This window comes from Ceratosolen solmsi, unplaced genomic scaffold, assembly GCF_000503995.2.
Source record: "Ceratosolen solmsi marchali unplaced genomic scaffold, CerSol_1.0 scaffold14, whole genome shotgun sequence".
In the NCBI taxonomy this organism is placed as follows: domain Eukaryota; kingdom Metazoa; phylum Arthropoda; class Insecta; order Hymenoptera; family Agaonidae; genus Ceratosolen; species Ceratosolen solmsi.
In genome coordinates, this window is record NW_011948420.1 from 9413883 (window position 1) to 9439322 (window position 25440).

The 25440-nt window shown below is 35.8% G+C and overlaps 1 protein-coding gene across 3 annotated transcripts in view; it reads left to right on the forward strand.

The window, feature by feature from the left end:
* Nucleotides 1-12937: 12937 nt before the first annotated feature.
* The window catches only part of pasilla (RNA-binding protein Nova-1-like protein passilla), a 32883-nt gene continuing 20380 nt past the window's right edge, over nucleotides 12938-25440 (forward strand). The window contains exons 1-5 of one of the 3 annotated variants that reach the window (XM_011498170.1): nucleotides 12938-13198; nucleotides 16561-16707; nucleotides 17556-17713; nucleotides 21919-22270; nucleotides 24466-25375. In XM_011498170.1, the coding sequence (XP_011496472.1) occupies nucleotides 13186-13198; nucleotides 16561-16707; nucleotides 17556-17713; nucleotides 21919-22270; nucleotides 24466-25277 (1482 nt within the window). In that variant the 5' untranslated portion in view covers nucleotides 12938-13185 and the 3' untranslated portion in view covers nucleotides 25278-25375. Of the gene's footprint in view, nucleotides 13199-16560; nucleotides 16708-17555; nucleotides 17714-21918; nucleotides 22271-24465; nucleotides 25376-25440 lie in introns of those variants that run through there. The other 2 variants (XM_011498171.1, XM_011498172.1) reach the window with 2 other exon arrangements.

Consider the following 25440-nt stretch of genomic DNA (forward strand, 5'->3'; position numbering starts at 1 on the left):
GGGGGGGGACTCGAACAAACTGCAGCAGCGAGCAGCAGTGGTTTGGCTCGGCAGTGAGACGCGGCAGCCCGCGCAAGAGCGAGCGAGTGTTTGCTGCGCGTGCGGACAGTACGTAGCGTCATCGTCATCGTCTTCTCTCGATATATTCGGATTCGTGAATCGTTCGTTCACCATTATTCGTTATCATTTTTATCTCCGTCTCTTCTATCCGTTCAGACATCACCAGCACTATTAGCCCCCCCCCCTCCTCACATCCCTTTACCTAATCCCACCCAGCCACCATCTTCTCTAGCGACTTAATTTTCATACCCACCCCCTTTGCGGCCATCCCAGGGTTCATGAATGAATGCAGGGAGATTGATTGGCGGATCGATGGATCGATTAACGCATAGATCCTCGGGTATGTTCATGCTAGCCACCCCGTCAGTCCCCCGATCGCATCATTATACCACCGTCGCCGTCACTGCCACCCGTCACCACACGTGCGCCTAGCATTTGTACAGGAAAGGGGAAGAAAAAGGAAACGCGCATACATTGGCATACATATACATGGACGGGTGCTCCGACACACGCGTTGCGCGTACACCGATTTGCGCTTGTACATTGTATTCCTATCTCGCTTCCTAGCACCATTTTCTCAGAATAATACAATTTAACAACCTACGGATGTAATACAGACGAAATACGTATGCAAACGCGCGCACACACTCACATTCACACTCACACCCGGGCACGTATAGATACATAAACAGATGCGTAAATGGAGCTATATACGTTTGGTGTCGAAGAGCCAAGTGGTGTGTGAAGAGGAGCAATTCGTATCTCTTCGTGATATATTTAATAAAATCGCGTGTGCTGTGTATGTGTGAGATTGCGCGTGTGCCTCTGTGCTTTATCTAGTTCTCCTATTTGGCCTAACATTTGTCCCACTGCAAGCTGAGATAGCCATGGAGAGGGGGGTGAGAGTGAGAGGGACGGAGAAAAAGAGAGCAGTCCGTTATCTCGTGTGCGTTCTCTTCCTCCTTCCCTCGCACCGTCATCGTCACTCTCTCTCTCTCTCTCTCTATCTATCTATCTATCTATCTATGTCGCTCTGTCTCTTTCCTCACTCTCTCTCTCTCTCTCTCTCTCTCTCTCTCTCTCACTCTCTCTCTATTATACCTAATCGTAAGTGTGAAAACAGGCAAACGTCAAGTCACAGCGATACGACAGCACGACTACAGCGACAAAGTTGCTGACTATATACAGGCTGATGTATGCACATGTATGCGTAATGCGGGACGTCAAGAGAGCAATAGCGAAGGCCATCGCCGCGTGCTGTAAATAAGAAGAGGAAGGAGAAAAATTGGCGGAGAGCTTTCGCGCGCGCTCTCTCTCTCTACATGTCTCGTGCGAAAAATTGAACAGTCCCACACAGCCACATACAAATAGCAGAAAAAGCAAGGAGGAAGCAGAAGTTAAGAAAAAAAAAACAATTCCTCTGTGTGTGCGTGTGTGCATTTTTCTCTCTCTTTCTCTCCATTTACATCGATATATCTGTCGTCCGTTGGTGTGTACGTGTGCGCAAGGGAATAAAGAGTAAAAGTAATAAGAGGCAAGCAGGCATCAACAACAGCAACAGCAAACAGCAGCAGCAGCAAACAGCAGCAGCAGCAGCACCAACACCAGCACCAACACCAACACCAACACCACATCACCACCACCACCACCACCACCACCACCGCCGCTGCCACCACCTCAGCCGCCGCCGCCGCCGCTGCCGTCACTACCTCTACCACTACCACTACCACTAGCAGTACCACTACCAGTATCAGTACCACTACCACCACTCCTGCTACTACCACTACCACCACCAGCAGCAGCAGCAGCAGCAGCAGCAGCAGCAGCAGCAGCAGCAGCAGCAGCAGCAGCAGCAGCAGCAGCAGCAGCAGCAGCAGCAGCAGCAGCAGCAGCAGCAGCAGCAGCAGCAGCAGCAGCAGCAGCAGCAGCAGCAGCAGCAGCAGCAGCAGCAGCAGCAGCAGCAGCAGCAGCAGCAGCAGCAGCAGCAGCAGCAGCAGCAGCAGCAGCAGCAGCAGCAGCAGCAGCAGCAGCAGCAGCAGCAGCAGCAGCAGCAGCAGCAGCAGCAGCAGCAGCAGCAGCAGCAGCAGCAGCAGCAGCAGCAGCAGCAGCAGCAGCAGCAGCAGCAGCAGCAGCAGCAGCAGCAGCAGCAGCAGCAGCAGCAGCAGCAGCAGCAGCAGCAGCAGCAGCAGCAGCAGCAGCAGCAGCAGCAGCAGCAGCAGCAGCAGCAGCAGCAGCAGCAGCAGCAGCAGCAGCAGCAGCAGCAGCAGCAGCAGCAGCAGCAGCAGCAGCAGCAGCAGCAGCAGCAGCAGCAGCAGCAGCAGCAACAGCAGCAGCAGCAGCAGCACCAGCAGCAGTAGCAGCAGCAACAGCAGCAGCAGCCGCGGCGCGCACACTCGAAAAGAGCGAGAGAGCAAACGAGTCAGTGGGCAAGATGGCGGCCGACTCGGGAATGGAGACGTGTCCCTCCCCGGAGATCGCGGACTCCAGGAAACGACCCCTCGATTGTGACGTCGAGAACGGGGCAACGAAGCGCTCACATTACGGCACAGGTATGCGGCCTCCTAATTTATCCTTATTTTCTTTGGCCGAGGATCGAGGATCGAGAATCGAGGGCGCTCTCGTGATGCCAGCCTCGCCTTCGACAGCGCTATGGGGAGGGGGAAAGCGCCTTTTGAGGTTAGGGACCAAGTAGCTCGGATTGTTCGTGAGAGCGAGCTCAACGCCTTTTGCTATCTTTCCTCGCTTCCCTTTCCTCGTCTTATTCTATTTTCCTTTCTCCCCGTGACTTCTCACTCGTCAACGCCGTCCTCCCTTTACCTTCTTTCTGCCCTAGTTTGCGCTCTCGTTCATCACGGGGTGGTTGTTACATTCGATATGTCGTGTGTCAGAGCAATGTTTTCACTTTTTTTTTTTTTTTTTTTTTTTTTTTTTTTTTTCCCCCTTTAACGTCACGTTAATTTCCAATAGCCACTTCTTCTTTGGTCGCGCTCGAAACATGACAACCCCAAGATCTCACTAACTAGAGCTCCGCTTAGCTCCGCTTGGCATTCCTCGCAAAAGCTTTAACATTCGTCATTCGTTCCTTTTCATAATTTAATGCCCTCCTATTTTCCTCATTCATCGATTTATTTGCATTTAATATAAAAGAAGCGCTAGTGAATTCATTCTATATCGCTGGCATTCTTTTTGTGCACTGCAATGCCGCTAACGCAATTCAAGCTCAGTTTCGCCCTCGTATTTATTTTCCTTGGCAATACGTCTTGTCCCTCGCGCGACCTACAAATTTCTTTGAAGGCGAAACAATTTTTCATCGATGTTTTTGTTCCCTCCGAGAGGCAATACGCTGCACACCTCATTGGACATATGTACTCGCGCGGACGAGTAGTAGCTCGAGAGCTGATAATGTGGGTGAGTGTCGCGATGATTGCGGGAGCGAGAAAGTAAGTGAGACAGAATATTGTGGTGCCCCCCCCCCCCCCCCCGAGGGCCCCGCCCCCCCGCCCCCCCCTCCTCTTTCCCGCGCACACAACCTTGCGCGACATTTCGTTACTCGTTTTTGCCCTCCCCCCTCTCTCAATTCTCTATATCTCTCGCACGCTCTCTCTCTCTCTCTCTCTCTCTCTCTCTCTCGCTTGCAGATACTTTTTCCCTCCTTTACCGCCTCGAAAACGCGCGCGTACAGCGCAAGCTTCTAACGACTAACTCTAGTGGCGCATTTTTTCTTGATTCTCTATCGGAAAGTCGTCGTCGCCGCCTCTGCCGCCGCCTCTCGTGCTTACGTATGCGACGTTGACGTTTACTTGCTGCAATAGCTTGATTCTCTCTCTCTCTCTCTCTCTCTCTCTCTCTCTCTCTCTGTCTCTCTCTGTCTCTGTCTCTCTCCATAGTATTCGTACACCATGCAATACAGACGATAGATACATCGTCCTTCGTAGCCTGGGCATTTGCTTTTGCATATGTGACGCCTGTGTCATTGCGCGCGCGCGCACGCACGCAAGCACGCACGCACGCACACGTAAATACAAATGCATTTACGTTAATAGGCAGTCGTCGAAAGACGTGTAACGAAAGCGGAGAAAGTCTCGTCCGTGTTTCCGCGCTCGTATTCTACATTGTGTCCACGTATACCCCGTGTCCTCAGCTGCTGCTCTTTCTCCAAATCAGGTCTAGCGCAACGTGAGTTTTATCGATTTTTTTTTCGTGCCCGCACTCGACACTCGCTAGCGCGCGCGGAAGAAGCAACTCGAGCTCTTTGACGGCACTGGCTTGCGTCTCACTGAACCTGGAACGCGAGTTTAGTGCAACCTCATTTCGAATCATTTCTCGCATCCCTCTTCATAATGATGATCCTCCGTCCCGCCCCATTCGGCGATAATTTGCGTATACGTAAAGGGACTTGGGACAGCCTGGCAATTTCTCTTTACGAACAATTATGCCGAATTTTATAAGCTCCGGAAGAAATAAATTAAATATCGGCCCGATCGTGTACCCTCAAACAGAATAAAATCCGTTAATAAAGCTGATGGTAACGACATGACGGACAATGGTCTTTGCCAACTATGTCCTTTAATCGCTTTAATCAAACTCGTATTATTCTCCTTTTCAAAATTCCAAATGATCGTAGTATGGACAAAAAAAGGTTGGCGTTTGAGCATTGGAAAAGCGTGATCGCGTTTTTTAAAATTGAGAGTTTGGAATGAAGGTTACTAGGGTAAAGGTGGAGCTTTAGCAGCATTGCGGAGCTTTTTACGTATAAATTAGTTGGCGCATTAATTTTGATCGTTAAATCATGGGAATCCTGCGATACAACGACAAGTTTATCAATGAAATTTTATTATTCATTGCTGTATCATTTTTCATGCTCAAGGAAAACACTTTTATGCACTTTTATAACTTTTATACAACGGATGTGAATTATACGGTCTCGCAAGAAAACTATTATATACGAAGGTTTACTTATTCTTTTTATGAAGAATTTTCCTTAATATCGATGAGAACATCTATGGCGATACTATATATTACTTGTATACTTATCCATTTTTATGTCCTTACCAATGAATGGCATTATTCTTATCAAATGCAATAATTTAAATAAATTCGAATAGATAAATATTATTAAATACACGAGATAAATAGACAATTAATGTTATCATTGTAATACTTTTAAAAATTTATAATAGATTCTTAACTTAAATTTATTTACACGTATTCCAAATAAAAATCGATTATGTATTTTTAAAATTTGAAATTGCGGGAGATGCTTGTGTTATTGATTCGAAGAGAGCATTCGTGAAAACCAATATTGGCAAATAGTATTTGAAATTCATTATTTGGTTAATCTAGCATTGATGATTCGTCGACCAAAAATATCATAACATAAATATACAATTCTGCCACTCGTATAAATAATGTGCTTACTTAAAAGTTTAATAATTTTGTAACTAATGCAATATAATAAACTACGTTAAACTATAGTAAGATCGACCCGAGTCAAAATTTTAGATAAATTGAATTTTTTATACTAAGCCGCTCGATATTATTGAATTCGTGTAATCGAAATTATCGTTAAATTACTAAAAATTGTTGATAATAAGTTAGTTCGTTTTTTTTTTTCTTCATCTTCAAATCAGTGTTTATGTATTTTGCAAATGTAATTAAAATTAATTAATTCTCACAATGACGGATTTCTTGAACTTTTCGTAAATTTTTAATTCTATACTTATGATTGAGTCAACAAAGTTTTATATACAAGATAAGAAAACAAATTTCGTCGTGAAAGTTTTATTATCAATAAAATAATATTTCCTATACAATAACAGTACATGCTGATCGAAACGTCGATTCAAATTTATTAAGCAAATAAATAGTTGTATTATATATTGTTTTTTATTTTCAAGTATACATTAATTATAAAATGTTATTGGAGTTGTTTGGATACTAGATTCAAGTTCGTGTATTATTAAATTTTAATTGCCAAACTTTAACCGTCTATTCGCAATGTAATACCCATGGTTTATATGCTTCAGCTTTCTCGAAATATGAATAGGCTGTTCCATGTGCGCTTAAATAATTCACGTTCTTCACTTTACATTGTAATCTATTCCGTATATTAAATGCCACTGTCCTTATTCCTTGAAGAAAAGAAAAAAAATTAGTGACACACAAAAACAACAAAAAAATCAATCTTTCTTTAAAAGCATTCCAAGATTGGAAATCTGGTATTACCAAACTTATTAGTAGCTATTGATTTATACGTTCTCACCGTTAATTTCCTTAGACCGCTTATGTATAAATCAATAAAACAGAGAAAGGTCAGGACATTTATACTATAGAATGTAGTTAAATTTATAACTATTATTGTTATACTTTATATATATATATATATATATATATTTTTTTTTTCTTTTCTTTTCTTCTTTTAATTTATTCATTCTTTTAGTTTTATAATATAGCTTTACGTTGCGACGAAATAACATATACATATTATATTTGTACTACTGATTTAAAAAACAATTATCTTTCAATTATTTTTAAACTATATATTTAACGCTTATATTTAACTGCCTGATAAAACAAAAAAACTAATTGCCATAAATATAGTTTTTTCGAAATAGTTTTTTTATAACATTAAAACAATGTTAGCAATAATTTCATAAATCTCAATAAATATTCAATACAAATAGAATTTAACATTCGGATACTTGAAGGCTCATAAGTAGCTTGACTACTTCTCTATAAAATAAAGTTACGAATTTTACAATCGCAATAATGATTTATAACCTCATTTTCGTCATTTTTATCTTCGTGATAAAACAAAAGTGGAAACTGATTTGAAGTTTATTTCGTCTGTACTCTTAGGACTTTTTATCATTGAAATAATTAAATGGTTTAGAACTTCATGTCGTGATCTTCTGCGAAATGTTCCATTATTATATGCTGTAATCTCTAATAATTGTATATGCGGTTACAGCTGAGTACACCGCATGTTTGTGTTACAGTTATTACCGTGAAACTTTATTTTCTAAAGCTTTCTCCGGTTGTCGAACTTACAGACACATAATTTAAATGCTACTAATCATTCATTGTCTGCATTAAATTTCTTTCATTAATTAAACCTTTTACAAATTATTTCTTATAAATTCTTCGTCGTGAATTGCTTTAAAACTTTTAAAGTATATAAATCTCATTAAAACATCAAACTTATTTTTTATATATTATTTATAAAAAGTTTCCTATAACTTCATACTTAATACTACTATAAATATCTAAATATCAGTTATTTATATTGATATGGAAGGATTTTGTCCTATTTAAATGTTCTAAAAAAAAGCTGTAGCATATAAAATTTTAATATCATATTTCTGTGAGTACATTGTATAAATTTTCTCTACATATTTATACATTCTTATTCATTATTACCTACGAAATCCTATTTTATATCTTTATGAATTTTATATATCTATATTAATTATTAAATGTCTTATTGCCTACGCGTTATTTTTATTTTAATCATTACATGCCGAATAATCGAAATTATAATGTATACTATTTGACAATTAAATTTGTATATTTAAAATGGAAGATAGGAATTTTAATCATAAAAAAAAAATCATACATACTCAATAAGTTGTTTGTTAAAAATTATAATTTAAATGGATTTACTACATTTTTTTCAATTTACTACACTTCCTAAAATTTATGTTTGATTAACAATTTAAAACCTGCCAAATTACATTAGAATATAATATACAAGGAGAAAACACTTAATATTGTTATAAGTGCATTAATGGATTATAATTTTAAGACTTTATATTTAATAATGAATACATTAAAAATTAATTGTAAGAATTTTGTCCTATTAAAATTTCCTAAAAACGTAACATATAATTTACAAATTAGATAAATAAACGAGGCAGTAAATATTTCATACATTCAAAAAAATGTCTCCTATAGTTTTCTTTTATATAGTGTAAATAATAATAATATTTGCAGAAAGAAATTACAAAGCAAAAGTGATTAAAAAATCAGATAATTTAAGTATAAAGCATCGTCTCAATATGTGTTCGTTTCTAAATTATTATTGGTGGAGATGGATGAATGGATGGAGAATCTATTTAATTTGACGAAGCATTGCGTGTTTCATTCAACTATTAATAAAAATTTCAAAAAAACACTATTTGTATTTGAATTTTTATAAAAAGAAAAAAAGAAAAAATGTATCTATAATATACGTTAATCGTTTACCCAAAAGAAATGTATTTTTTGAATGCCAATGGTATAATTTTATATAAGTATATAATATTATAGTATTGTTTAAAAACAAGTTTTATAAAAATGTAAAATGTAGTGACTCGACTTCATTTAAATCCGAAAAATGCATTATGTATACATAAATCATTCTAATGAAATAATTTTAAAATAACATAAAATTAAATAATTTATCATTAACAAAATCTTGAGATGACATTTTTTTTTCGCATATATTAAATATAAATTCTTTATTGGCTACAACGATTCATATAACTGAGTATGTTATAAATGCTTGGAAAGAATTAATAATTAAATGTTCCGGATCAATCATATTTACGAATGGGGCCATTCCAATAATTTTTATACACTAGACTCCTTCGTATCGCCGTCTGAATTTGTCTCTAATTAACTATTTATATAGGGAAATATATTTTTTTTTAATATTGCAATAATATTGCAACCCAATTTTAATGTTAAATTATATTTTTAATACCACAATTAAATATAATCAAAAGAAAATATTTCTCTTCCTAAGGTATTTTCAATTGCAACAATATCGTAAAGAAAATTTTTATTTTCACTTTAGATTTTTCTACATTACTTTTAAGTGTTTTTTCCTTGATTATACGTATATTTATTTAATTTGATGTAATAATGTATGAAGTATATTTTTAATTTCAATGATAATATGTTATTGCATAATTTGCAAAATACGCAATATAAATATAAATGTACAATGCAATATAAATATAAAATATGTACAAAAGGAAAATAAATAAATCTCTGATCTCTTAAATTTCGTGAATATTCATGATAACGTTTGTTTATGATTTATAAAATGTACCTAAAATATTTTTTAATAAATAATCTATTTATTTCATTGATAAAGAAATAGAAACAAGTATTAAATTTTTATCATAATACTCTCATTTCAATACAAATAAAAATTTATTGTATAGATTTCAGTTCTATTAATATTAATTATATTCATTGTTTACATAATAGTAAATTGTCATTAAATAATAAAATCAACTATTGCTATTGTTGAGAATATTTTTACTTAAAATTTGTAAATATTTATATTATTAATTTGCTTTTAAGATATCTTGAATATCGGATAAAATTAGTAATTACGAACAAAATTACAAGTGGTTACAAACACAAAAGTTAAGACGTTAGATGTTGAAATAAAATTTTAGTTAATAATGTTGTAGGTATTTGTTTAAGTTTGTAAATATATTAAAAGGGCGCATTCATTACATATATCTTAATTTTTATATAGTCATAATATTTTAGTTTTTTTATATATATATATATATTTTTTTATTTTGAAATTTAAATTAGAAGTATTACAAAAATAATCTAAGCAAGAATTTTAAATAATAATTTTATTTATCATCTAATAGTACAGATAATGTGATGAATAAAAATCTTTCCACAACTAGTGAAAATTTGACAACAAGTGAAAAAGATAATAGCTAATTTGACGTATTAAATTGTATTATCTGAAATTAAGCTGAAGGCAATCCTAGATGTTGTGAATTAATTTATAAATTGCGATATAATTTTGATGTCCAATTGAAACTAAGCGACTGGATTTTTCGGATATGTCGCACCGCGTACACCTTTTCTTGACATGTTTCCGCGTATTTAACGGAGAGGTACGAAATTGTGTTACGTATTGTACCTGGGCACGGGTGATCGAGAGATGAAACAATAAAGACAGATTGAAGAGTAAGTTAGAGTGAGTGAGTGAGAGAGAGAGAGAGAGAGAGAGAGAGCCGCTCATTTCAAACTGCAAGTATGCAAAAGTCAAAAGAAGCTGGGGAAAATTATCACAAGTTTCACTGTGTGTGTTTTAAATGTGACTTTCCTCGATCGTCACTGCTATTTGCACATTGCTGTCCTGTAAATGCACCTAATGTAGCTCCTCTCGGTAACTTACTCTCTATCTCTTTTATTCTTCAATATCGTATTCAGACCAGCAGTGATTGCGTGTGTATTCCAGCAGCAGATATTTCTGACTCATCCGTATTTTGCACGTAGTTCTGATTTAATATTTTATTATCGGTCGGTCTCTATGTATTATGGGTTATTGATACGAGAAGCGTGGTTGAGTTGGTAGAAACGGACTATATTTTTTTCAATGATTCTTATTATCATATCGGTGTTTGATGGTGCGAAGGTTAGATGGTACAAACAACTGGAAATTATATCAGCATGTCGCTCCGTTACAACTTGGCATACATTATTCATAGCATTAAATAGGAAATACCGAAAAGATATTAAAAATTATAAATAAGGTCATTAGGATAAAACAATGAATGATATTTTTTTAATGATCTATTCGGACTTTCTAAGAAACAAAAAATCATAAATATTGACGAATGTAAAGCGGTTGTTAGGTTCATTAAAGTATTTAATTATTCATTAAAAGAGCTAGAAAATAATCATGTGTTATTACGTTTAAATTGAATATAATACTGTTAAAACTCATTATATATAATGAAAATTTTCGTTCAGCTTTCCTTAAAGTACGCGGTTTACTACTTTGTCGTTGCCGGAAAATTACAATACATCTTTTATTTTAAAAATATGAAATCCAAAGCATGTTGATGAATGATAATTTTATTAAGAATAATCTGTTATTGTATAATAATATTATAGAAAAAGAAGAAAATTTATTAATTACTTTTCGGAATGCGCATAAGACGACGTCTATTAAAATTACTCAAACATAAAACTAAGAATAAAATATCGAAGTAAATTGTTAAATGGTTGGCACTGCATAATAATGCTTAGTAATATTATCAGTTCATCCCAATTATTAAATCTCAATAGTCTGTGCTCATTTGCATCTAATGTTTACCTTAAATTTTTATTATTAAATTATTATATATTCATGTGCATATATATTAATGGTTAGATGTACTAGGATGTAATAGGGTATGCGCATACTATACTTTGCTTAAACGAAGACTTCATATTTATTATGGTCATGAACAATCAACTCGTTATATAGTATTTCGTAATACAATTCTTAATACTGACTCTCAAGGATATTTTCATAATAACAAGAATATATTAAGATTTTACTTACTAAAAAGTTACCACGCTTTGCTTTATATAAAAACAAAATTTTCTAAAAAAATTTAGAAACTAGTGAGTTGTAAGTGTTGCTTTATTTAATTTTTGCCGAAATCGTATTTTTTTTTTTATTTAACAGTGATATATTTATAATACATTTATTTTTATCGTATACGAAAATTTACATAAATTTCAAACTTCATATTATTATTGAGACTTGTTGAAAAGAAAAAAACAAAAAAAAAAACCAAAAAACAAACAAAAAAAAAACAAAAAAAAAACCAAAATATATTCCATTCGATTTGAATTTAGCCTGCAAGTCGTCAGAATAAAATATGCTTTCCCATATAATTATCATATATAATTACAGATTCTACTCTTTCCAATCGACCGATGATTTCACTTTTTTTTTTTTTTTATGCAGTCTCTATGCAGCCGGAAAGTATTAATACTTGTCAGGCATAGTTTAAAAACGAATCTTTCTTATACAAATGGGAATAACTATAATATTAATAGATATAAGCAATAGAAGCTGGAATAGTAAATAGTAAAAAGCAATAAGCAATAAACAATCGAGTAAAATTTAGATTTCGTACAATAATAAATGGAGAAAAATCCATCTTAATATTTTGATAGTATGATCAATAGAATATTTATTGTTTCGGATGAATTATTTCACTGTGGTTTTTTTCTTCTTTTTTTTTTTTTTTTTTTTTTTTTTTTTTAATTAAGACTAATTTAATGATAAACTTAACTGATGATTTGGATATTTGCAGAAGCGTGTATTACTCGCTAGAATAAATTTTGCTTGCTATGCGCAATATTTGTAATTGGCTCTGCTGTAGATTGGCAAATGAAGAGAAAAATGTAAGATATGTAAAAGTTATACCGTGGCTTTTGTGAGGGAGTGAGAGAGACAGATAGAGAGAGAGCGAGAGACAGAGAGAGAGAGACAGAGAGAGAGAGAGAGAGAGAGAGAGAGATAGAGAGAGAGAGAGAGACTGTAGAAAAAGGATATAAGTTTGATAATGTTGGTTAATGTTCCTTGGGGTTAGGTCGCCCCAAAGTGTGCCAAAGTATTATTGTAAAATAATTGTAAAAGGATTCATCTAACCTGATAATCATTATATTCAATTATATAAAATAGAGTCATAACAGGGTATGCCGAGTGTCGCAATCCCTGGGAGACGAGACAAAACAATAACAAACAAGAAATAGCTAGCAACATATATTATTGGCTATAATGTCGGCCAGCGCTTCCTTACCGCATTTGTCATAATCGCGGTGGAATCGGCCACGTAACCATGAAGTTTTGTTTTTCACGAGGTAGTAGCCTCGTCGGCCTCGTAGCCCTGTGCAATGGCTTCCGGCGCTCGCGCACACGTCGTGTACACGTCGCGCACCGAGACGCGGAATATTCAGTCAGCGACGGCATCGTCAGGCTGGACGTGCGTCTATCTCGGTCATCAATAAAAATAGGCGACGCAATCATTGAGAAACGAGTCGAGCGTCGGTAATGCAGGACTCTACGGAGGTCCTCTCTATCTGGCTTAATGGACGGGTGGGGGGAATGGAGACGTACCGCGCGCTCGACTCCGCGAAGGAGGAAGAAAAAAAGCAGCCTCTCTCTCGGGCTGTCATAGCGCGGCGGGTGTCGCGCGAGGTACGCGAGGAGAAAACCCGCGGCCAGTCTCGCGCATCACCGACGGAGGACGACCTGACCTGGGTCGTGCCGCGTAGTCCCGCGCACGCTTAGCTGACCCCCGGCCTGTGCTGTTGAACGAGAGGATGTGGCACATTGGTGAGTGAGCCTCTGCTGCTGCTGCTGCTGCTGCTGCTGCTGCTGCTGCTGCTGCTGCTCCTGTTATCGCTCTTACCGCTCTTACCGCTGTTATTGTTACTACCACTACTATATGACTACTTCTACGACTGTCACTACACTATGACTGCTACTATAGTTACCGATGCTGCTATTGCTGCTGTTGTTGTTGCTGTTTCTGCCGCTGTCTATCTCACTATCTCATTATTCACAACATTATTCCCGCTTTGTCGTTCTCTCTCGCTCTCGCTGTTCGGTGTATGTTTTGTATGTTTTGCGCTCATCACCTCTATCACCCGCGCTCCGTCTCAGATACCCCGTGCCGTGTCGTTTCATCGATACTGCCTCGGGGAAGATGATGACGATGAACATGACGACGACGATGACGATGACAATGACGATGACGATGACGATGACGATGTCGATGACGATGACGATGACGATGACGATGACGATAACGATGAAGATAAAGATAAAGATAAAGATAAAGATGACGATGACGACAACAACGACGACGATGAAGATGAAGATGAAGATGAAGATAACGATAACGATAACGATGTAGACAGTGACGGCGACTACGACGACGACGACGACAACCATCGCAACGGGGTCGTGGGTCAAGGTCATCACCATCGACAAGCTAACTCCATAGACCTTCTCGGCCAATTCGCTCCTTTCCGTACGCAATCTTCAAACAGCTGTTCGTCTTTTGACGCCTTGTCCACATCCTGATTACTAGTGTCGAAACATATTCAGTGACTCGCGGCTGGACTCCTTCGCTTCCCGACATCGATTCTCTTTACTCTCGGGGTCGGAGCTACGGCGATGCAACGCCCTTTATAAAACGAGGGTGGCGACGAGTTTGGCCGATTTAGCTCAGGCTACTCTCGAGCTCGCATTTTGTTCTCAACTTTTCACGGGGTGAGGATCGCGCTCATCGAGATGCACCTGACCCACTTATCGCCTCCGCCTCTTGGAAATTTGATAGCAATTGTAGTGGTGTTCGGAAGATTGTGAACTTCGTATTCAACACGTTTGCGTGAGAAGTAGGCCAAAAGTTCCAACGAGATATTCGAGTTTCGTTTATAAAATATTTCAAATGTCGTAGCGCTTCGAGATACTCTCATCTCGATCGCTCTCGTCCTAAGAAATCGCGAATATATTAATGTCATTAAAATTCATAATGTCGGTACCGAGCTAAGTGCATGGCGGCTTACTTCATTCTGGTGGATGTTTTTTTACCTCGATAATAGTGTTCTAAAGTAATAAAACTATTCGTTAAATTTGTCGTGCTAGCGCAGAGAGCCACGTACATGAGACTCCAAGACTACTACTACTTTGCTAATTTTCCTGCAGACTCGCTTTCAATGCGTGATATTTAATTTTCATCGTACATTTAATATTCGTATAAAACGAGTTCATTTATTATTCCATTTGTTTAATTATATGTCACATGAGCAATCTCCTGTTATTTGCTATTTCTTCGTATAATATTTCCTAGGCTAAGTTATTTCGAGTCCTGCTGATATGTTTAATAATGGCGTCTCATACATTTAAGCCAATATAATAAGCATTACATTTGGTTTCGTCTTGTAATATCTTTCTCACAAGACTTAATTAGCTTGGTTTAGAAATGAAAGTTCAAAGTGTATCGAACTATCTTTATTTACTTTATAAGCTGCTATTCAATTAAAAAAAAAAAATTACAGCAATTATTGTTCTGTATCTTATCGGCTTCATTTTACTGCAAAATGTTGTATCCATTTCAACAATGATAATACGCCGTTTGCTTTTTATATACTTCTTTAAAACTAAGATTTTATGCGTTACTTTTACGCATTTTTACTTCATAACTTCAATCAATATTTACGATTGTAATTCAGATATTAACTTTTTGCAATTTAAAATTTTTTTAATTAAAACTTCCTTAAATGATGAATTACAGGCGCATATAATAATATACATTCTCCAATATATATATATATATATATATATATATATATATATGAGTATGTATATATATATATATATTGTATATACATACAATTGCAAAGCATAAGTTTTGAGCTTATAAAATGATGTTTAAACATCATATTTAGTTAAAATAATATACGTAATGAAATTTAATACGAAAAGCATTTACATAATTTTCAGTTATATCGAATGACAATTGATAAGTAATTTAATAATATTTTATTCAAAAATATTGCAATTTTGTTTAAATAAAATAATATTATTTGCAAAAAACTTTACACGAAACATCTGGCTTAAAGAATATAGAATATTTTCGTTTATCTATTCTTTCCCATTAACTTCGTTCTATTGTACATTTCTTTTGAGCGTAGTCAAGAAAGTATTATAGTATAATGTGTTTATATTATCTTATCGGTTTTAATTACATAGTTGTTACAAAGCGAATTTATTTCATAAGTTTTTGCTGAGACCTTCTTTTCCAACTTGATGTGCGAGAGTAGATAATGTCGATGAGCCAGTTGTCAAATTGTTTTTATTTTTATGATATCGCGCCTAATCGAAACATAATTTCAAGGCATTAGTAAAATATGAAATTATAATATATGTGCGTGCGTGCGTGTGTGTGTGTGCGCGCGCGCGCGGGGGGTGGGGGGTGTATAAAGTCACACATAGATTTCTTCCGTCGATTTGCCTAAGTATTAAAGGTAAAATTAAAGCAATGATAATCTCTCCGTTGCAAATCCTACGTAATTTTGCTGTCAATAATTCATTTATTTACAATATTTAATGCTTTTGTATATATACGTATAAATATATACGTTTGTTCTCTAATTTATATAATCGAATATACATATTTGCTGAATATCAAAATGTTTAAAAAATAAATAAGAGTATCATTTTATTTTTAGACTCTATTATTGTTTTCAAGAACTTCTTATAAGTGAAAATGCTGTATTTCATACTTTACACTCGCATTATAATTTTGAAATGATTAATACATATCAAAAAAATTTGCGAACCTTATATAATTATCAAATATGTCTAATTGAGATTCCATATTAATTGATCATATTTACAAGCGCTTGTTAATTTCCTAATATAGATAATATGAAAAGCATAATATTTTCTGCATACGTTTTACGTTGAGCAAGTAACGTAAATAAGTTAATATTAATAAATCTCGTAGATAGTTGATAATTCTTTTGTAATTAATCGGCCAATCAATTCGTTGCAAAAAGCAATAAAATAAATATCAGAAAAATAACACTTTGCAGATATAATAGCAATCATGTGTTAAGCGTCGAGATACTAATAAACGCTGGTAAAAATAAAAAAATATTTGCTTAATATTATATATAATTCATCAGGTGGAGATGGCACATACCATCTCAAAGTCCTGGTACCAGGAGTGGCAGCTGGAGCTATTATCGGCAAAGGTGGTGAAACGATCGCCCAGCTACAAAAGGATACAGGAGCGAGGGTCAAAATGTCCAAGTCGCACGACTTTTATCCAGGTGAACAAATCAGTACACTTACATGTATATATATATATATATATATATATATATATATATTTATCCATAGCGTATGTGCGCGTGCGTGTGCGTGTACGCGCGCATTAATTTACCATAGCGTATGTGCGCGTGCGTGTGCGTGTACGCGCGCATTAATTTACTGCGAATATATATATGAATATTGGCTTACATATATTGCTAAATATTTTAATTCCTTTCAAGTAGATATTATCTACATTATATTATACGCAAATTACAATCACATGATACATAATCGCTTCCACGCACATTATCTTTCACGCGAAAATCCGGTATAAATTATTTTTCTATAAATATATATGTATAAATAGAAGGGAAAAGATGGTAGGTAGATAGATAGATAAAAACAAAAGAAATAAAGTAATAGAGAAAATGCTAAAACGAGTCTTAAACGAGTCATTGCAATATAACGTTGTTCAATAATATGTTCAATAATAATTAACGATAAGATTAATTCACATTGTAATCTCATAATCGTAAAATTTTCTCCTCATCGATTTTCAAATCTAAATATATCCGTCACACTACTTAGCAGTCGTTAACGCAACATTTTTACTCCATATCACTTCAAAAGTATAGTAGAATTAGATTGGAATTCTTAAAAAGCTTAATGTATGACGTAATTTTATGTCTCGGCGTCCTTGGGACTGTCATTTCCAGTCCGCACCCGCGGCCTTGCATAATCACAATTAATGCATCAGCCTTTCTTATTGTTACTCATCTACGCACCTAGAAAACATGGACATGTTTGTTACATTCAATTCAGAAGGAGCATTGAATTGTTTGTTTTTTGTTTGTTTTTTTCCTAGGGACGACTGAGCGGGTGTGTCTAATAACCGGTAGCGTAGACGCTATTATGGCGGTTATGGATTTCATTATGGAAAAAATCCGCGAGAAGCCCGACCTCACGACGAAGACGACGGTCGACTTTGATTCCGGCAAAGCGACCGCGGAAAGGGATAAGCAGGTAATGTGAATATCGTAAGATTTATGCTTGGCCAAGCGAATTTGGCTTCGATATCTTGCATGCTCGACTTATTTATTATACAATCTAAAAATGACCACAAGGCGCAATAAATTATAACTTATTTTCGCATGTTGTTTTTTCATCTCTCTCCTCTCTTTATATAATTTAATGGGGATGCTAGGTCACATTGAATCTAATCAAGTATGATTTCATAAGTCTTGGAAGTGCAACGTTGCACTATTACATAAGCATTAAAATGTTCGTTTTACAAAAAGAGGATAGGAATAAAACTGCTTACGTTTACAGCTTTTTAAATTAAAGAAAACGTAAAAGCCTGTGTCGTTAGCATTGTAATTATATTTCAAATCTTGAGAGTAAAACTTAATTTACTTATGTAGGCATTTTATTTAATTCTTAACCTACGTCACAGTTTAAAAATGAGTACTTGACTTATACATATGCAATCATTGCGACACTATTCACTGAATTTTATGGAGCCAAATACATTAGCAAATAGTCTGTTAATGCATTGACGTATGAAACTTTTTAACTTAGTTTGTAAAGTAATTTACTAAATGAATATCTTTCATTTTTCATTTTTTCATATCTTTCATTTTTCATTTTTTCATATCTTTCATTTTCTTTGAAATCTACGAATTTCAGTAAAAAAAAAAAAAAAAAAAAAAAAAAATAAAAAAAAAAAATAATAATAATCATCATCGAATCCAATTAACATCGGATGTCAAGAGATAAATTTTTTAATAAATCCTATAACAAAACTTCATGCAATAAATTATTATTGGCAATAGAAATTGACATGTTTTTATTATTTACCTTCGCTTTTAGAACTGAAAAAATGAAAGTGTATTAGAGTGACGCTCAGACCCTGATTGTTCGATTAATTATAATCTCAATTACTATTTTCTTTTATAATAACGTATAAAACAAAAGCAAAAACAAAACAAAAAACAAAACAAAACAAAAAAAAAAATTGTTTTCGTATGTACGTAATAATTAAGAAATGAAGGACAATGTTAGAAATGTGCATGATTACTAGTTACGTAAACTATGAAAAAGTTCTACGCTATTTAACTTGGATATTAATACAATATTATTCACACAACACATACGGGTAATATAATTACTGTTTTTTTCTTTTTTTTTCTTTTTTTTCTTCCATTTTTCCACCACTTCCATTCCACTCAAGTTCAATTGAATTATGAAAGCATAGATTGTTGTAAAATTTCAGTGGTAAATAGTATAAAATTACCAAAACTATTTTTGACTAGTAATTACGGGCAATCGAAGATTTCAACAACGTTTTCTCCATATCAGTTATTGCAATATCATTATTATCGTGGTGGGGGAAGGGCTGTGACGATGAGGGGAGTGGGGGAGAGGATAGTTGAGTCATACATTTTAATGGTGGTGACAAAATTTGAATGACTGTGCTCGAGACCCAGTTTATTTTATATTACTGCATCCGTAAAGTATTACGAGTAAAAATATAGTATTAAAATACACGTTGTTATAAATAGAATGTTAACGTTCAAAAATTGAATGACCCAAGTGGTTTAAGCGGAAAATGCGCGATTAAGTAAATGAAAAAAATACGTTGGTATAATAAATCGATAAGACCTTCTTTCGCGTAACGCAATGACACATGCAAGCCGTGTGCCCGACACGTCGCTACGTATCATACGAGCAAATTAGAGCTCGCAAAGTTCTAGGGCATGTTGCGCATGTTGCGTATGTTGCGCATGTTGTGCAGATTGTGCAGGTTGTGCCTTATCGTAGCAAGCACAGGGAAGCAATCACTCTGTCGCGACTTCTTCAATCGCGCTAAAGTCACGGCAGAATTAAGCTCGACGCGTACCGAGACTCGCTGCAAATACGGCTGGGGTTTGTCAGCAATGACCCAGTTAGAGTGGAACGCACGCGCCTATATGGTTAGTGATCTGAATCGCATTTACAATAGCTGCTCGAGCCGGGCTTCGCGACTTCTCGCTCAAAAAGGTTCCGATCCTTTACCGATGGAATTGGCACTTTTATTTTATTTCTCACTATTCGTCTCCTTTAACCATCTCCCTCTCACTCTCACTCTAACTCTAACTCTAACTCTAACTCTAACTCTAACTCTCACTCTCTGTATATATACACATATACACGTACGTCGTCGCCCCCCCCCCCTCCCATCAATCTCTCTCTCTCTCTCTCTCTCTCTCTCTCTCTCTCTCTCGTCTCCACGCACAAAAAATTTATCAACATTTATATATCTGTGTATGGCTCTGTCTCTCTGTCTATGTGCGTGAGGCGCGAGAAGTGAACAAGCAACATGGTAGCCGTTGCTTTTGGCAACGCAGCTGCCGAGGCTCGCTTTAGAAGCGACGACGAGTTGTTACGTTAGAAGCCTCGGTCGAAGCCGACTTGGCGTTTCATTGCCAATCAAAGCCGCTGCAATTTCATTTGTGAAACAAGCGGCCAGTCGCGCGCCGGAGAGTGGGCGGGCGAGGGGAAGGGATGGCGCACTTGATATCTGCCACGGACACATTTACCAACACATGAATAAAAAAGCGATTTAATTGTCGAAGCCACGTACGTGCGAGCACGCTTATTTTTAGATGCAACCGATCGCGAGTCGGCTAAGCGATTCGCGGTCTTGCTGCGCGCGCAGCGCATAATAAATGCACTTATTTTCGTTCACTCGATCGAATTCGGGAGAAGCGTGCGAAAGGTCTATAATATTCCTAGACACGCTACTTTCACTGAAACTTTTCATTCTTATAATACTTGTGCTATTAAGAGATAGATTTACAAAATTACTTAGATTCTCTCTCTCTCTCTCTCTCTCTCTCTCTATATATATATATATATATATATATATAGAGAGAGAGAGAGAGAGAGAGAGAGAGAGAGGAAATGTCATTATGCTCTTTTTTTTTTTTGGAAAAAATTAATATATGTAATGAAACAATAAAAAGATTACGAGTTATATGTAATATAAAAAGCTCAATTATTTCAATACATTCGTTATGAAAAAGAATTCATTTTTATTTGAATACATTACATAGTATTGCAGCTCGAATTTAATTATTTGCTTTATAGACAGGTTAACTCAAGTATTCAGATTGCCGAATTACTAAAGCTTCATCGTATTGTGAATCAGAAAAAATAAAAAAATTAGACTTTCGTATAATTTTTTTTTTTTTTTTTTTTTTTTTTTTTTTTTTTTTATATTATTTCGGCAATATTCGTAATCATTAATTTTAACATTAGCGGTATAATTTTACTTAATTACTTGAATAATTAAATTTTTATTAATCGACTATATATTGAAAGAAGGTATAATTTAATTGATACTAAATTTGAGAATATTAGTATGTTTTATTAGAGATTTATATAGTGATATTCTAGCTGGAAAGTAATATTGCACGTGTTATGCATACATATGAAATTAAAATTATTTATTAAATATCAATAGAAAGCTTTAATTAATTTACATATTTTAATTAGTTTATATATAATGTACATTTAAATCATTTAATTGTTTTACAAATTCTTACAATGTGCTAATAATGTAAAATATAAAATATAACATTGTTATTAATTACTATTTCTCAATAGTGATATCTATTGATGCCATGCCGATGAAAATTTATATTATTCGTTTAACGAAATTGGATTTTTAAAAGAACGTGACTAAGGTTTCCTTAAAAATTTAGCAATTATGCGAGCATAGATAGATTATTGACAAATGCTAAAGCCACTTTAATCCTCTGTTTCTTCTTCTCTCTTTTCAATGATTAAAATTTTTAATCCGTTAATCATTGCTGCAGCCATAAATGTTCCTTTCAAGTCACATATCATCTTTAATACCGCCAGATTATCAATAGAAAATCAGTCTAACGATCAAGCATATGAATAAGAGATGTAGTTACCTTTTAATGATATTTATAATGGAATATTACCAGATTTAAAATTATGATGATTTAAAAGAATTTTTCCAATTGTAATATCGATATAATAGCGAAATCATGACCCACATACTCGTAATGTTCATAATTTTCAAGACGTGACAACGTCTCGTGAACGAGTGGGCTTACTTAAAATACGTGTTCTTGAACAATATAGAGCAAGCATTAACACATATTCTTAATAAAATGTCGAATGAATATGAACGTTTTTTTGTAAACTACCTGCTACAGGTGAAGATCCTGGTGCCAAATAGCACGGCGGGGATGATAATCGGCAAGGCTGGAAACTACATCAAGCAAATCAAGGAGGAGTCCGGCTCTTACGTGCAAATCTCTCAGAAGGCTAAGGACGTGTCGCTACAGGAACGTTGCATCACTGTCATCGGCGAGAAAGAGAATAACTGTAATGCCCTCCTCATGATACTTGCCAAGGTCGCGGATGATCCGCAAAGCGGCACCTGCCTCAACGTTAGTTACGCCGACATCAGCGGACCCGTAGCTAACTACAACCCGACCGGCAGCCCATATGCCCAGGCACCTACAACCACGCCCACTTATACCCCGACCGCCGGTATCAACACAGGTACCTTGAGTTTCATACTTCTATTACTTATTACTCATCCCTCTACCACCCGGCTATCTTCACCGTGCGCTCCATTCAGGCAGGATAATAAATTTTAATAGAAATTCGTAGGATATAGGCTGCTCCCGTGTACACGCAAACACCTTCTCACCTTTCCTTTCTTACCAATGAAAGAAAGTTTGAACGTTGAAAGCTGTTTCAATATCACTTTCAAGAATTTCGATTAGCCATGCATCAAGTGCATTAGATTTATAAACTTTGACGTTTCGAAAATCAAATGTTGAGTGGTAAGCGACATTTCGTTTACGTATTTAAAGCATCAATGTAATAGAAAAAAAAAAAGAAAAAAAAAATTGATTGTATTTTTTTGTTCTAATTTCAGACTATGACTATTATATAGCTGTCGCTTATATTATTATAAAAACAAGCTTTTAGACATATAATTTACTTTAAAACTTAATTTTAACATTGTTATAAAGTATTTATAATTTAACATTCAACGAAAATTGTATCGAACAGACGAGTGATAAATATTAAGTATTTGCCTCGCTTGAAAAATATAATGAACGCATATAATGTAAATGTAATAATGCTGCAATTAGTGGTATCGATTTCTTATAAATACATAATGAAAAGTTGCTGATAATGATTTAATTTTTATTTTATCATACGTGCCTATATATTTGTTATTATTATAAGAATATTCAATTGATTTTGAGCACAAATATTTTCAAACATTATTATATTATCAACCTGCCGCAAGATATTCCACGTAATGGCGATGATAGATAAATACGTTAACGAGGCGGACATTTACATCGAGTTCTAGTTAACGTTTAAAATTAATAATCAGGCAATATTAAGGATAATATCCTTGAACGAGTTGTTTCGTGCGCAGCTTTATCATTAGTATAAACGTTAACTAATCGAGAACTAGAAATAATTCATTTCCAATCGATTTAAAATTTCATATAAAAATGCATATGGAAATTTTGCTTAATGAAGTTTATTTATTATTATTTTTTGTTGTTGTTATTAGCATTCGTATATATTTCTTGTATATAAAAAAAGAAGTACTAGACTATTCATAAAAGTTTAATTTATTTTTAATATAAAACTATGGTCTCTCATATTAGGTAAAAAGATATTTACAATGAAATTATAAAGATAATAATTTATTTGCTTTATATAATTATAATATTTAGAGTACTCAAAAATGTAGTATAAAATTTTTTTTTAATAAATTATGTAACGTAAATTTATACATTATATATATATATATATATATATATATATATATATATATATATATATATATTTACCTTATTTCACTATATAAGCTAATATATTATTTTTAATTTTCAATTAAAACGCAAGTTCGCTCAATTGTTTTTATAATAAATATACGTTTTACATTATTAAAGTTATTAATGTTTTGCGTATGTCGCCTATAAGTAATAAAAGCTATATTTAAAACAATATTAATCAATTTTTTAATACAAGGTTATTATTATTCTTTCCCAAAACAAAATTTTTTGAAAAGGAGCATCGATCATTAGTAATATAATTGTGTCGTTAAAAATCTTATTAAAATTATGATTTATTTTAAATACATAAGTAACGTAATGAATTTGATTGCGAATTATAATTGATATTTTGAAATAAAATAACGATAAGCTTGCAGTACCTGCTAATAAAAGGCAAACGATTAATTATTTTAGTGGCATAAAAAGAAAAAAAAAAGCACAGACCCACAAACACAACACAATTGTACTTAATATTAATGTTTAAAAGGGAATATATAAGGGATTGAAAGTAATAACGATTAGGGTTGATTAAGAATGATTAGTGTAATGACGAGTTGGGATGGGTTTGGCGTTTGGAAAAGCGAGGAGTGTTAAATAATTAATAATGTTAATAAGTAACGTATGATTATCGTAATGTAAGCATAACGAAGCAAATTGTCGATTCTCGAGGTCGTTGAATACAAATAAAAGTGTCGGAACTGCATCATCGTGTGTAAAGTATTTGAGAAGAAAAACTTTGTCACGATGCATCACACGCACTTTTCGTTGTAAAAATGAACGCTCGAACACTGGGAAATACCAGGGAACAAGAGATTATTTCGTTCTGTCCGAGCGCTCGCATAACACAAAAGCAAACGACGATCGCTTATTTGTCTTTTTCTCTGCAAGCAGTGAGCATCCTGAATGGCGCGGGCTTGAGCCTGAATCTGAACCTGGGCGCAGCCCTGACGGCCGGCACGACGCCCGGCACGACGAGCCAACTGCTCGAGCACATAAAGCTGAGCCTACGCACGACCGGCTTCACCGAGCCCGCGGCCACAGAGATTCTCGCCGCTGTCGCTACCCTCGTCAAGTACAACGTCCTCGGCATGGGTATCGGCATGCCCTCGACCATGCCTTATCTTGGCAACGCCATGGACTCACAGACGACGGTGGCCAACGGCACCAGCAACAACGGGGGCGTCTTCGGCCCAATAGGGACCGTGCCCACCCTCGGCTCGACATCGCCGACGCCGCGCTCGGCCCTCGACCGCTTCGAGCCTTTCGTCGACCCGTTCCGGCAGAACAGCAGCGCCGCCGCGGCCGCGGCCGCCGCCATAAACCTCAACAATAACTCGTTCGGCCTCGGCACGAACCAGTTGTCACTCGTAAGTAAGAGCCCCACCGGCCAGGTGGACGCGGCGAGCGCCGCCGCCGCCGCCGGCATCAAGGAGGGAAAGAAAGACATTGAGATTGCAGAGGTTATAGTGGGAGCAATATTGGGACCCGGCGGTCAGAATCTCATTAAGATACAGCACCTGAGCGGCGCGAACATACAGATCTCGAAGAAGGGCATCTTCGCCCCCGGTACCAGAAATCGCATCGTCACGATCACGGGATATCCCGATGCGATCAGAACGGCTCATTATTTGATCGAGCACAGGATCAGCGAGGAGGAGGCGAAGCGAGCGCGCCATAATACCATAACCATGATTCATTGATCGGACTCGGTGTCCGCCAATAAAGGCTGGCCGTTCGTTTGAGCGACTCCGCGTACGAGACGTCGCTCGGCCCGTCGTCACCACGCGCCAAGGGTCCGATCGGTGTTGGAGAGGGAGGGCGGGCGGGCGGGCGGGCGGGTGGGGGGCTGGGTGGGGGGATGGG